The 14,281-nt window shown below is 41.5% G+C and overlaps 1 protein-coding gene across 2 annotated transcripts in view; it reads right to left on the bottom strand.

Moving 5' to 3' along the window:
• The window catches only part of CLIP2 (CAP-Gly domain containing linker protein 2), a 1,185,433-nt gene that overhangs the window by 290,466 nt on the left and 880,686 nt on the right, over positions 1–14,281 (bottom strand). For both annotated transcript variants that reach the window (XM_044054144.1, XM_044054145.1), the window contains one exon: positions 2,224–2,281. In XM_044054144.1, coding sequence (XP_043910079.1) covers positions 2,224–2,281 — 58 coding nt within the window. The remainder of the gene's footprint in view (positions 1–2,223; positions 2,282–14,281) is intronic.

Here is a 14,281-nt window from a genome sequence, read left to right as displayed (position 1 = left end):
ATGTTGGGAAAGTCTTAGGAGACTGAGTAGGAGAGCACTTAGTATGCTCCCTGAGCTCCTTAGGCTTTGACTTTTTTGAGGGGATTTGAGCCCATGAAGCAGAATCTGAAGAAGAAGATGCTGAAGCAGGAAGAAGGCCCTTATGTGCTAATTTATTGTGCCTGACACTAATGGCCCTGGAAATGAACTCAGCACAAATCACACAGGGAGAATCCAGAAGAGTGGTGCCTAAACAATAAAAGTACTCCCTGTGGGCATCAATATTGTGTATCTTATGTTCATAGGAAGTGCACTTCTTAAAACCAGTAGGCTTTTCAGCCATAACTACCAAGAGCAAGTAAAAGGAGAAATCCTATACACGCGTGCATACACAAACACACACACACACACACACACACACACACATTTTTTTTAAGAGAAAAAGAGAGGAGAAGCAAAAAAAAAGTTTTACCAACAACGGCAAACAAGTTACCTTAACAAGTAAGGTAAAAGACAGAGGAGGTTATATCACCTATGGTAACACTAATACCCTGACAAAGCGTAAAGAAAAATAAAGGATAAATGGTTAACAATAAGTGAGTAAATTGAGAAATGGTTAACTATCAGAAGTTATCTAATAGCAAAGAAAAAATAAATTCTATTCTTATTACTCCAAAAGCTAACAAAAAAATATCCTTGAGCTAGAGAGGATGCAATCCCAACCAAATCATTAAAGCAGCAAACAAGATCTGAGGTAATGTAGTAGTTAGGGGCACTATGGGTAAACAGAGGAACTCGAATTGTTGATCCAAGAATCTAGAGAAAAGAGCTCGAGTTGGATCCGAGACTCATTTGTTGAGGAATGAGTGAAAATGACAACATCAGATTATATATTTAACACAGGGATTTGATGAAAAATTCTAAAAAAGGTATTGTAGACTTATGTCAGTACACAACCAACACACATACACAGACACACAAATAAAAGACCAAGACATTCCCTGCTGGATTTCCCTGGGGGCAGTTCGAACATGCCCTCAGTACCTTCAGCGTGTTAGTGTCAGTAGATGACTATATACTAGCCAGCTATGTGTTAGTGGCTCTAACTGCGCCTATGAAAATAAAGTAAAACCGGTTAGTCATTCCATTCCCCAAAACCTTGCAATTAAACAAAAAAATCAGAATAATGAATCAGTGCTGTTAAACAATATTCCTACTCTCAAAACATATATATATTTTTTTCATTTTGTTGAGATTCAATATAATAGGAATTGGCAAAATTAATTTCACTAAATTGTAAGCATTCTATATATTAACAGAAACACTCCATTAGAGTGGTTATTATATTAAATGTTTACAAACCAAAGTCAAAGACTGGGTGCAACTTATATAGCTACCACCCCTCTACTGCATGGAACAAACTCCCAGTTGAAATCAGGACCCCCACATTCCCCAAACAATTTAAATCAGCCACCAAAGAGTACTTCAAAAGGAATTGGACCGGACACTGTTCACATCCTCCCTGACCACAACTATCTTATATAGTAACCAACTATCTCCATTACTCCTTACTTTCCTCCCCATAATCACCCTATCTCATCTGCTCAACTTACTCTATTTCCTCCTTCCCTAACTACCTCTAAACTTTTTTTCTAATTTCCAAATCTACATATACCTCAGGAGTTACTGTTTATGTAATACATATTACATAGTGTAAACAGCTTACTCCCTATGCTTTTTATGTAACTTCCTATGCTTTTGTTGTTAACTGCCTTTTGTTCTTAGACTTGTAAACTTTTTTTAACTACTGCATGCTACTCTCTATGCTTTAGTTGTTATCTGCTTTTTGTTTTTAGACTTGTAAACCTTTGTAACTACTGCATGTGTTTTGAACTTTCCATGATATTCTATATTATTTTAAATTGTTTGTACTATTTGGAGCTTTTCTCCCCGGGACTCCACTGAAAAACGCTTTAGCTCAGCCGGACACTCCCGGTCATCAAATATAAAATAAATAAATAGAGTGGTTATATACAGACTACAAACTAGATCCAGACAGAAATCTAATAGTTAACAATTGGATTCCGCGTACTAATTTCATGCAAAAATAAATGCCCTTCTTTCTTTATGTGAGCCACAATTTAATTTCTGTTGTTGTACATGGCACCAGGAGAAATATATATTTTAAAGAAACAAAGGTGATCAGAAACATCAGTTTTGTATCTGCTTCCTGATAGACAGTACCTTCTATAGTCTGTTTTTGTTTGAGCTTTTCTTCTGTGATATCATTTTTTTCAAGCACCTGAAACAAAAAAGACAGTATATGCTTGTAATGCACTTTACACTAAGCAAGTCAAGTAATTGGTTCTACTAACATTATTTGGTTATGAAAACGGTTACTAATTAAAAAAAAACACAATAAACAAAACCACTGGGTATTACTCACAAAATATGCTTCAAGGAGAAAAATAACTATAGACTAAATTACATACATGATTAAATATGTGTGATGTGAGCAGCACATGTCAAACAAAATATTCTTTATACAGGCTATTTGAAGTGCATACTAATCCTTCTTCTATACTTGCAAACCAGTGTCCTGACTTATTATACATGATGCATAGTTACAAGGTTGCTATAAACATGCCTTCTCCATCCATCCACTGGTTGGGAGGATAGTCTAATGGCTAAGGTGTTTGCCTTACAAACACAAGGTGCAGGGTTTGAGTCTCACAAGGGATAATTGGCTAGGCTTAAAATGGCTCAGAAGCGCAGTTAACCTAGTACTAACCTATGAATCAGGCTCTTAGATACTGGCATTGATATGTTGCTCTTTGCCATTTTCTAAGCTGTAGATTTTTAGGTAATAATCCTGAGGCCTTCCTGTTGTGATATGTCTTTAAGCTAGCCTTGATAATGGACTTGCTTCCCATCATTGCTAATGACTACTGTTATTTCTTGGCAATTAGACTGCAACTTCTGTTTTCATCAGTTCTGTGGCAATCTTCTGTCCCCCGTGCTGATCACAACCCAAATACTGTTGCACTTCTGACAGACAGTATAGTATAGTTGTATACATAAGGTTTTACAATAGTATTACACAAATTATTGAGAATCTGATGCTCTACTCTAATTGCCATTCTGAACAGCATGCTATAATTCTTAGTCAGCCTTCTCCATCCATCCACATCAACTTAATACTCACTCATGCATTCATTAATCATGCATAAAGAATGAGTGAAGTGTACATCTTCACCCGAATTGGATAACAAATGTTTTTGAACATGGTGGTAATGTACAGGTCATGTTTGGTAAAAAAATAAAATAAAATAAAAAAATAACAAGACCCCTGTTTCACAGCAGTATAGTAGGATGCCATGAATCTTGTACAGACAAAAAAACAAATGGTTACCACTTTTTTATGTTCTCTGAAAGTGGCTTTGTTGTTTAGTGAGCGTAGAATTAATAATAAATAAAATAAGTAATATGTGTGTGTTTGTGCATACCTGTGAGAGAGAAAGACAGCACCAGTGAATGACAGAGAGAGTGGGAGAGACAGAGATAGAGACAATGCATAACAACTTCTTTCAACTACAACAGGCATTCCATAAGCACATATTTCCTAAACGACAGGTATGAAACTCTATTGTCTGGTATTATTGACTGAATTTAATCCTCAGTGATTTAAGAACAAATCAAACATTCTATGAGTGACAGAGAAGAACTACATTGCAAAGTCAGGGACAGTTAAGAGGCATGGGGGTTGCAATGTCTTGAATTGTATGTTTTTTTCATTCATTTGATCACAATGAGACATCTAAAGTGTATTTGCTCAACAAAGTGGCTGTAACTGGTGTGTGTGTGTGTGTGTGTGTGTGTGTGTGTGTGTGTGTGTGTGTGTGTGTGTGTGTGTGTGTGTGTGTGTGTGTGTGTGTGTGTGTGTGTGTGTGTGTGTGTGTGTGTGCGTGTGTGCGCGTGCGCATGGGTGCCTGCCTGCCTGCCTGTCTGTCTCTGCTTCTGAATGTGTGCGGATGTGTAAACATTAGATACTAATATACTTATATACAGTAACTCTTATTTTGGCTGTAAAATGCTTCCTCCAACAGCAATTACATTTGCTACAGCAAGTTTGAATCATTAGTAACGGAACTACTGTACATTAAAAATATTAAAAAATATACAGTAATTATGTAATTCTGAAGTTTTTAATGATTATTATTCATAGATGAAGCATTTGTTGATACTAGACAATGGTGTAGCACCACCTTACTAGTCAGAAGACTCAGACATGTCTTTTATATAGGGAATAGTGAAATAACATAAGTTGAAAAATGCATACAATTTCATTAAGATAACTTACATTTCTGAATAAAATACAGACATTAGCAGTCTGCTTTATAATTCACCTTTGTTAGATAATGAATATGAATGGAAAAAGCCAACATCTATGTAGGCTGTTTTCACAAGCTTCTAGTCTGTGTGAGAGATTAGATGAGAATTTGCAATCATTTATATGTTTTTTGTAGTGAATGTGGTTCAAATGTAAGTAATTTACATAGGAAAAATATTAATATAAACCCATGGTGGTGGTGCTGCGGTAGCGTTGTCGCTTCACAGTAAGACGCTGCCTGGTTCGACTCTCAGCTAGAGCAACTTCTGCGTGGAGACATGTGTGAATGGGCATACCTTCGTTGAAGGTTGTGCGTCAGGGCTGGCAACTCGGCACGTAAATTTCAACTGCCAATCATTAGCGGACCGGAGTTCCGCTGTGGCGACCCTTAACCGGGAAAAGCCGAAAGACACAACAACTGGTTCATAACCTTTTTGCAAAGTGTAATAAGTACAGATAATCTGTTATACAATGCTATACATTTAGGACATAAGTGTTATTCTGGTTAAATTTATTTAGTTATTTATTTAACATTTGTCTATCAGGAAATTCCGACTGGGACACAGCCCATTTTCAGTGGAGGCCTGGAGAAAAGCATTCCATACACATGTCTTTGGAATGTGGGAGGAAACCGGAGCTCCCGGAGGAAGCCCACATTAATGCAGGGAGGACATGCAGACTCCACACAGAAGGCACCCTAGCTGAGAATCGCACCAGAGAATCTCTTGCTGTGAGGCAACAACGCTAACCGCTGCACCACTGCACTGCCCAAATTACAGGCACATGTACCTTAAAAAGACATTATTTACTCATAACATAGAGTTTTCTAAATTCATATAAATACTTCAAGTATTAAGAATGGTCTGAGCATATCTTCAGTATGACAGTTAAAGGAGTACAACAGGTTTCTCTAATGTATTCCTCAACTTCACGGCCCTTTTCCTCTCTATTTACATTGTCCTTTGTAAACCAAGAACAATAAAGCATTTACAATTCTTATAATTCCCCTTACTTCTGTAACAGAAGCCTACCTTCTCATACTGTGATGGTTTCACTTACAAAATTATTCTCTCACATTTGAATAAAGCTTGCTGGAGTCGCCCAATTACTGACATCATCGAGGCCAGCCAGTGCAGGTACTTTTTTTTTTTTTTTTAATCAGTTCCCTCCCCCAAAGTGACATCACCACAGCCATCATCTGATTCTAACTAAAATAATAAGACCCACCCATTCTGTGATGTCATGGCTCCCTTGTCCTTCCCCCAGCCTGAGTGCTGTTTTATTCAGTAGTAGTGTAGTAACACCGATGTTTGGAAACACAGAAATTTGATATGCATACTTGTACACTCTGCATGGTAAATGATGCTTAGGTGGTGTATCGCTTGCATACTTCTCTGTTGAATTTGCAACAGATACTGTTAGTGTGCAGTGCGGGAATAGAAAGATTAAAACATTACCCTGGTATCAGAGGTGGCAGTGCAACATATTCATAGTGGCTTAACATGAGAGTAGCTCTAAGCAAGCACCATGTGAAACCTGAACAAGCACCTAGAATTATTCAATGCAGCTTCTACACCTTAACTCTGAAAATGAATTCACATACTCACATGAACAGGAGTAGCTGCATATTGATGGCTAAAGGTGTATGGGCATGTCGGGTGGTTTCTACACTGCAAAACTGGTATCTAATGGTGGAGATATTTGGAAGGCATGAGCAAACACACTAGTATATTAAAGCCATAGCACCAATTGAACTGGAGGCTGGCAAATAGATTTAGTAAGGGATTTTGTCCATGCACAAATATTTCAACAGTGATTCTTTGCAGTGGCATCCATTATCTGATTCAAGGTAAGTTAACCTTGATGTCCTTTATTTAAAAAAAATCAATAAAAAAATTTACTTTGTTATAAGTGACTTCTGGACACAAGAAAAAGGAAGGGGAAAATATAGCACTGTTGTTTGTATGTACAAAGACAAATCCAGGGACACTGCAAAAGGTTTTTTTTGCAAACCAACCAGTGGAGTAAAAACATATGAAGGCAAACACTGCATACCAACACACTTTGCACATGTAAATCTCGATTTTTAACAAGGTGGAAGCATGAAGTGATACCTTAACACTTAAATTAATAAAGATCTAAACTGGTTAATAGTATAAATGTTTTATTCTTTAGCTCCTTGGCACAAGACCTTACTGGATGTGATTGCAGTCAAGTAAGGCCATGGCTATAGTGCAGCAAAAAATGTCCCCTCTAACAAAGGAAATGCTTGAGCAAAGATATGGCTGACAAAGTTTGCAGATGACTGCAAACTGACACATCTGACACAGATATCCTTCAGAAGGGCCTCACAGAAATGGATAACTGGTGCCAGAGCCATGGCCTAAAGTTAAACGCCAAGAAATGCATAGTCATACCCTTTGGGAAAAACAAGGTTACCCCTAGCTACCATATAGGTGGCAATCCACTGAACACAGAAGAAGTCATCAGGGATCTGGGGACCCAGGTTGACAGTAGCCTTTCGTTTGACACTCATGTTGCTAAAGTAGTTAGGAAAACCTTCTACATTGCCCACCTGATCATGAAGGGATTCACATCTAGATCAAGGGAGGTCATCGTCCCCCTGTACTCATCACTCATTAGACCTATGATTGAGTACAGTGCCCCGAATGTATCTGACCCGACACCTGCAGCAGCTGGAAAGGCCCCAAAGTTCCTCACCAAAAGGATAAAGGGTCTCAAAATATGTCTTATGCTGCCCGACTGAAAGAACTCCAGCTCTATTCAGTCTCATACACTTGCTCAGAGGTGACCTGTGCCTGACATATAAGGCCATGTCAAACCCAGATTTGATGAATATGCTTCACCTCAAAAATCTAGATCCCTCAGAACCACAAGGCGGAGACTTAAACCTTGACACGGTTATTAATAGAACGTGCTGGAGGGACAGATTCATCACCCAGAGACTCCCTATGCTGTGGAACAAAATCCCGGTACATGTGAGGCAGAGCACCTCACTGGCCTTGTTCAAGAGGAATCTTGACCAATGGATGGGAGATCGCAGATATACCCCAGGGATTACTTCAGTGTCACTGCTTGACAGAGGCACAGCAAAATAATAGGCATAGTTTTATTCAAACTAAAGGGGTGGCGAAAGCCACATAACTATGGGCTAGGCTTATAAATGCCCTTGGGCAGATAGCCTAGTATGAACCTATGAACCTATGAGTCAAGCACCCTGCTGAGATCTGCCAATCAATGGAATTACCAGGTCAAATTACCATCAGGACTTTGACAGCTAGGGAAGCTAAGTGTTATGGGGGAGGGGAGAAGTAAATGGACTGGAATTCATTGTCTCAGAAATTAGTGCCATTTAAACTAAATTAGAAAAAAAGGCAGCAGTAAACAGCACTTTGAGTGTGTTCTGTAGCATTTGTACTGTTTCTGTTTTAAGTAGTCATCCAGCAGCAGGGAATGTTACTTACACTGTTGTATTTTACTCAGTACTTTGTACACATGCAACATCTATGAAATGACAGGGACTTTAGGCAAACGGAGGCCTGCATGATGTAACATTTTTGAGCCAAACAATGATTTCTGGGATACTGGATGGCAACCTGATTTATCCAAACCACGTCAATATGCCAGCCTCCAGGTGGTCAGAGTCTGGAATTACATATAAAGATATTTAAAATCCTGTAAATAATCCCAGAGTGCTGTTAAAGTGTAGGAAACATCATGCCATGATGTTTTAAACATATTTTTTGAGTCTGTGGGTGCGGTACTCCTTTAATATATAAATAAATATGTATAAGCAATGCTAATTATTATAAATGAATAGTTATTTAAAGTTCTTCTATTTGATAGGTCTTACTATATATTAACCTTATTGTGTAGTTTTTGTTTGTTTTCTACAAATTTAACATCTTCTTAAAGAATGTAAAATATTTATTTAGAAAATTTCAGTTTATGTACATAGAAGTAGCAGCAAAAATGTGATTGGCTGTGTTATGGTGTTGTTAGTAAGCGGCTTGTATGAACATTTCATCAAGCCTGGAATATTTTATTCCATGTTGGAGGTTAAAAATGTTTTTAATTCTGAAATTTTCACATCATCCTTATTGTGTTTGTCCATAACAAGTTGTTCTTTTTTTAGTATAATGCTTTACACACTAAATCATTTAATCGTAGTTTCCATACCTATTGTTCCAGCAGATGCCAGCATATAAATGCCTTTCACTAAATATAAATGGGTTAAATAACCCTTTAAAAAAAATAAGTTATGTACTCACCATAATGTTCCATGTATGGAGTCCATCTCGCCAAACATTATTACATGTGGGTTCGGAGCCGATCCTCGGCTCCGACTCGGCTGCTTAGAAAACCTGAAAACTTCTGATTGGCTCGTGGCTAGTAGGTATCCCATGGTGCATGCGCACATTCCCCAGATCTTGTTTGCTACTAGTCTATCAGAATAAGACAGGAAAAAGGGCAAAGGTCCAGAAGAATAAACTATAATAAAGGCGCCCTTATGGTATAAACCACTGTAGAAAAGGAAAAACTGTTTCCAGATCTTCCATATAGGGGGCTGGTGGGTGGTTTCGTAATAATGTTCGGCAATATGGACTACATACATGGAACGTTATGGTGAGTACATAACGTCTTTGTTATGTAGTCCTATCTCGCCTCCATTACTACTTGTGAGACAGTGTCCCTAGCATCTTGAATGGGTGGCTCACTGGAAAATACTCCTGAGTACCAGGGAACCAAACGAGGCTCTACCCCTGGAAATTAAATCCAATTTATAATGGGAAATGAAGGTATGAGAGGTAGCCCATGTTGCTGCTGCACATATATTATCAATAGGTGTCCTGGCTTGGAAAGCAGCAGAAGTAGAAAAGGACCTGGTAGAATGCACTTTGACTTTAAAGGATAACTCCTTTCCCTGAGAAAGTGTAAATAAAGGAAATACAACTAGAGATCCAGTTTGATAGTGTGACCTTTATAAAATGGCAAGCCCATTCTCGCCTCAGCAAAAGAAATGAACAGCTGTTCTGATTTTCTAAATCCTTTGGTCCTGTGGATATAGAAACGCAGTTGCCTATGCACATCCAGTTGGTGGAATGTATACTCTGCTTTATTGGTGTGATTAGGGAAGAACACTGGCAATTCAATTGTTTGGTTTAAGTGAAATTGAGAACAGACTTTAGAAATAAAGGAAGGACTGGTCCGGAGAGAAACCCCTGTCTTTGTGAAAAATTAAATAAGGAGGTTTAACTGATAGGGCTTGTTATTCAGAAACTCATCTGGCTGAGGTTATTGCCACCAGAAAAAGAGTCTTCCAAGACAGGAATTTCAACTGACAACTATGGACTGGTTCAAAAGGTGGCAGAGTAAGTCTAGACAGGACTAGATTCAAATCCCAAGGAGGAATGGGGTCTTACACAGGAGGTCTTAACATCATGGAACCCCTAAGAAAAGATTTGCACAGTTTGTGAGACATAAGACTGGAATCATTAATCTCCGCATGAAAATTAGATATTGCTGCTAGCTGAACTCGGAGTGTAGCAGCCGCTGAACCCTGGTGAAAGAGTTCTGAAAGGAACTCTGAAACAATAGTAATGGGAGCTGTAAATGGATTAACTTCTCTGTTGTGTGCCCATATAGAAAATCTCTTCCATTTACTGTGATACAATTTCCTAGTCGAAAGCTTGTGAGAAGAGGTAATAATATGGGTTACAGTTAGAGACAGATCATGAAGCCTGACTAGTGATGGAACTGGAGCAGCCATGCTGTCAGTTTGAGAGTGTGAAGACTGGGGTAAGAGAACCTGACATATGTGTCAGGAGGTCTGGCACTGGGTCCAGAGTCCATGGAAATTCTAACAGGTGAGGCCCGAGGAAAGGGAGCCAAATCTGACGAGGTCAGTAAGGCATAAAGGGGATCATCTTGCTTCCCAACAACATTGCTTTCTGTATGACCCAGGAAATGAGTGGAAAAGGATGAAAAGCATAAAGGAGTCCCGGGGGCCAATCGTGGACGAGTGCATCTCTTGGAGACTCTCCCGGAGGGGGGAATGAGAGAGAAAAAGCTGCTGCATTTGGTGTTGATGGGGCAGGCAAAGAGATTGCAGAAGGGTCGTCCCCACTTGTGGAAGATCAGACAGGCTACTTTCTGGTTCAAGGACCATTTATGAGGTAACAATATTGCCCTGCTTAGGTTGTCTGCTATCATGTTGGAAGTCCCCGGGATGTGCGTTGCAATGAGAAAGCGTTGGGAAGAAATTGCCCAATTCCAAACTCGCAGGGCCTCTCGACATAAGGGGCTTGATCTGGTCCCCCCTTGTTTGTTTAGATACCAAACCACCGACATGTTGTTGGTCTGGACAGCTATCGTCCCAAGAGGGAGAAAGTCGTGAAGTGCTTGCAATGCTAGAAGCACCACTCTCATCTCTAGGACATTGATATGCAGATGGGCCTCCTGATCTTGCCATGTGCCTTGGACAGTCCTGCCAAGATAATGCCCTCCACTCTATCTGAGAGGCATCCATGGTCACAGTGGCAATGGGTTGGTGCGGTACAAAGGGAGTCCTTGTGGCAAGATGACCTGGTTGAATCCACCAGCGTAGATCCTTTTTGCAAGAATCTGTGATCAGAATCTGATGATGTAGAGGCAACTGCTGAAAAGAGCACTGGGATGACAGGAGCCATTGGAGTATCCTCATATGTAGTCTTGCTAAAGGTACCAAGGTTATGGTCGATGCCATAGTTCTGAAAAGCTGCAACACCACCTTCGCTTTGACTCTTCGAAGGGGAAGTATCCTGTAAATTTGTTGCACAAGATTCTGTATTCTGTGTATTCTGTCTGTAGGTAGTCTGGCTGTCATAGCAACCATGTCTATGTTTGCTCCTATAAATGTTATAGATTGAGTGGGCAAAGTAGAGGATTTTTCCCAGTTTATAGAGATTCCCAACTGGGAACAGAGCTTGATTGTAGAATCTCTCGATTGAACTAGGCGATGCCTGGTGGTGGCTGTCAGGAGCCAATCGTCAAGGTATGGAAAGACTTGGATTCCCTGACGCCTCAAATGAGTTGTGACTACTGCCATACACTTGGTGAACACCCGGGGGGGCTGTGGTGAAACCAAAGGGCAGCGCCCGAAACTGGTAATGATTGGCTTCCAGCCGGAAGCGTAGGTAGCTCCTTGATGCTTTGTCCATCATTATGTGGTAGTAGGTATCCCGGAGATCTATTGAGCACATCCAACTGTCTCTCCCTAACAGAGGGAGTATGGATTGTAGAGTGACCATTCGGAACTTGGACTTCTTTAGATACTCATTTAACCTGCTGAGGTCTAGGATGGGTCTCCAGTCTCCTGTTCTTTCTGGAACTAAAAAGAACCTGTAGTATGTTCCAAATCCTGTCTGGTCTGCTGAGACCTTTTAGATGACTCTTTTTAATAGCAGCTTTTTTATCTCTACAGCCGCTTGATCCCTGTGATTGGGTGGTACATCTGGGATCCTTTTGGGAAGGCGTGGTGGAAGGGAAAGGGGTACAGAGTAACCTCTGGTGATAATGTCTTGTACCCACTTGTCTCGAGTGAGATTTGGCCAGGCTTCTCTGTACAAGGACAGGCGACCCCGACCGGCTCCAGAGACGCACAGTCGGGTTCCACATCAGGAACGCTGATAGGGACAGTCATGAAAGGAATCGCGACCTCCCTGATTTTGTGGGCCTCCCCTGCCTCTAGGGCGACGTCTACCATTATTTCCTCCTACCCTGCCTCTGAAGGAGAAATCACCCTGTGTGTCCTGGAAAGGTCTCTGTGATTTCTTGAACCACATTTTACCGCTCTTCTGACCTTTAGGGTAAGATCTAGAAGGAACAGTAAAACAGACTCCCATGGCAGAGAGAGTCTTTCCTTCCTGTTCACACATGGTGAGGGTATCTTTCACCTTGGGTCCAAAAAGAAAGGATCCGTCCACGGGAGCATTGGTGAATGAAGACTTGAAAGGCTCAGCAAAGTTGCATGTCTCCTTAAGGAGACTCCTGAACCCGCCACCCTACTCGCACCATCAGCTGCGTACGAAATCAGCCGCATGGAGGAGTTAACAATAGATGTGAGAGTAGCCAACTGAGCAGACACTGTAGATGGGACTGCTTCAGTAGAGGCACCCTGAAGAGTATCTCTTAACTCCTTTAGAAGATCTCTCTGAAGTCTCATAAAATGTCATAGATAGTTCAGCGATTGGAGTGTAAAAGCCACTGAAGAGAAGTTACGTTTCCCGTACCTATCCATCGTTCAGGATTCCTTATTCTGTGGATGGATAGAAGAAGAAGTCTCTGCTAGCTCCTTCTTAGTGGCCGCCACCACCACCATGGCATCAACAGGTAAGTTCTTGGATAAAAATTATTTGTCTTTAGGGGCGGAAAGAAATTTATTTGGCCTCCTGGGGACCAGTTCCACAGCATCAGGAGTTTGCCATGCTTTCTGACTCACAAGATTCAGTAATTCATCAAATGTTGGAGACACCCATGGAGCTGAAGGTTGAGACCCAAAAGCCTTCACGTACACTGACTCCTCATCGGACAGGGTAACGGTGGGCCAGCCGCCTCTCTGCCTGAGGATCTCCAAAATGTTTGCAAAGGAGACATCTTCAGAGGACAACTTAGGAGACCCCTCCAACTCATTGAGGTCAGTGTCAGATGTGACAGACTCATCGGGGGAGTCTACATGCTTCCTCTTACATGATCTCTTATGAGGAGGCTCCTCAGCGGGGTTTTCTGGGGAGGTCTCGGAAGATCAGGGGCCACCCAAATGGGGATCCTGAGGCTGTGGGTCTCTGCCATCCCAGGGGAGAGTGGATGCTGAGACAGTAGTCGTTACTTGAGGGAGTATAGCATCGGTACTCCTACGTGGGATGGATGAACTATCCAACATGCTCCTCATCCTCACAAAGACAGATTCCTCCAGCTCCAAACGACACCCCGGCTCCGAAGAGAGCATAGGTGCCAATGGCTCCAAAAGAATCGGCTCTGAGAATGATATAGGGTCTGAGCTCACTCGGGCCGACACACCAAGAGGAAGACTCGGCACCGAAGAGGTTCAGTTCTAAGTGTCCCCCTCATGGCTGACCGATGAGCTTCGGACCCTAGACACTTCGGACGGCGCCGATAGTGTCGGAGTAGAGCTCGGCTCCGAGACAACCACACGGGGTGCTGGAGCCGAGGACACCACTATAGTCAGTACCGATAACATCGGCTCCAAAGGCCCAATCTGGGTTGGAGGAGGAAAAAGAGCAGGATCGGAAGCAGGAGTTAGCTCCGAGACCAAAAGGGTCAGAGCAGATAAAAATTTTGGCAAGGCTGACAACTTAAGGAGTCTGAGCACCACTCTCTCAATGTCTTTTTCAGATAATCTCCTGGAGGACAGTGTGGGAGACCTTGCTCTCTGCAATATAGGCAATTTTAGAGTAGGGGAGACCGGTGGAATGTCTGTAGACTGGCTCCGAAGAGGACTGCTAGTGATCGGCGCCAAAACACTTGGTGCCAATACTGCAGGGTCCGTGTCCAGAATCGCAATCGGCTCCGAAGACAGTAGAGCCGAACAGACAGAGGCCAACTCTGATTTTGGTAATTTCTGTGGAGGTTCAGAGACAGAAGTTGAGGCTGGAGAAGGTCTTTTAGAGGTCTTGCCCTTATTCTTTCTAGAAGACTGCGATCTAGCAGAGGAGGAAGAACTGGCTAGGTCTTCCTCGAAGGAAGGTTTTAACATGCCTTTAAGGATCAGCTTATTCTTCCATTCCTGGAGCACTCTAGGGCTAAAGGAATGACAAAAGAGACAAGTTTATTGAAGATGTATGGCCCCTAAACAGTACACACAGACGCTATGTCCATCGGTGATGGACATTT

Source organism: Protopterus annectens, chromosome 13.part0, assembly GCF_019279795.1.
Source record: "Protopterus annectens isolate FY-2018-M chromosome 13.part0, PAN1.0, whole genome shotgun sequence".
In the NCBI taxonomy this organism is placed as follows: domain Eukaryota; kingdom Metazoa; phylum Chordata; order Ceratodontiformes; family Protopteridae; genus Protopterus; species Protopterus annectens.
This window is presented reverse-complemented; position numbering and strand designations above follow the sequence as displayed.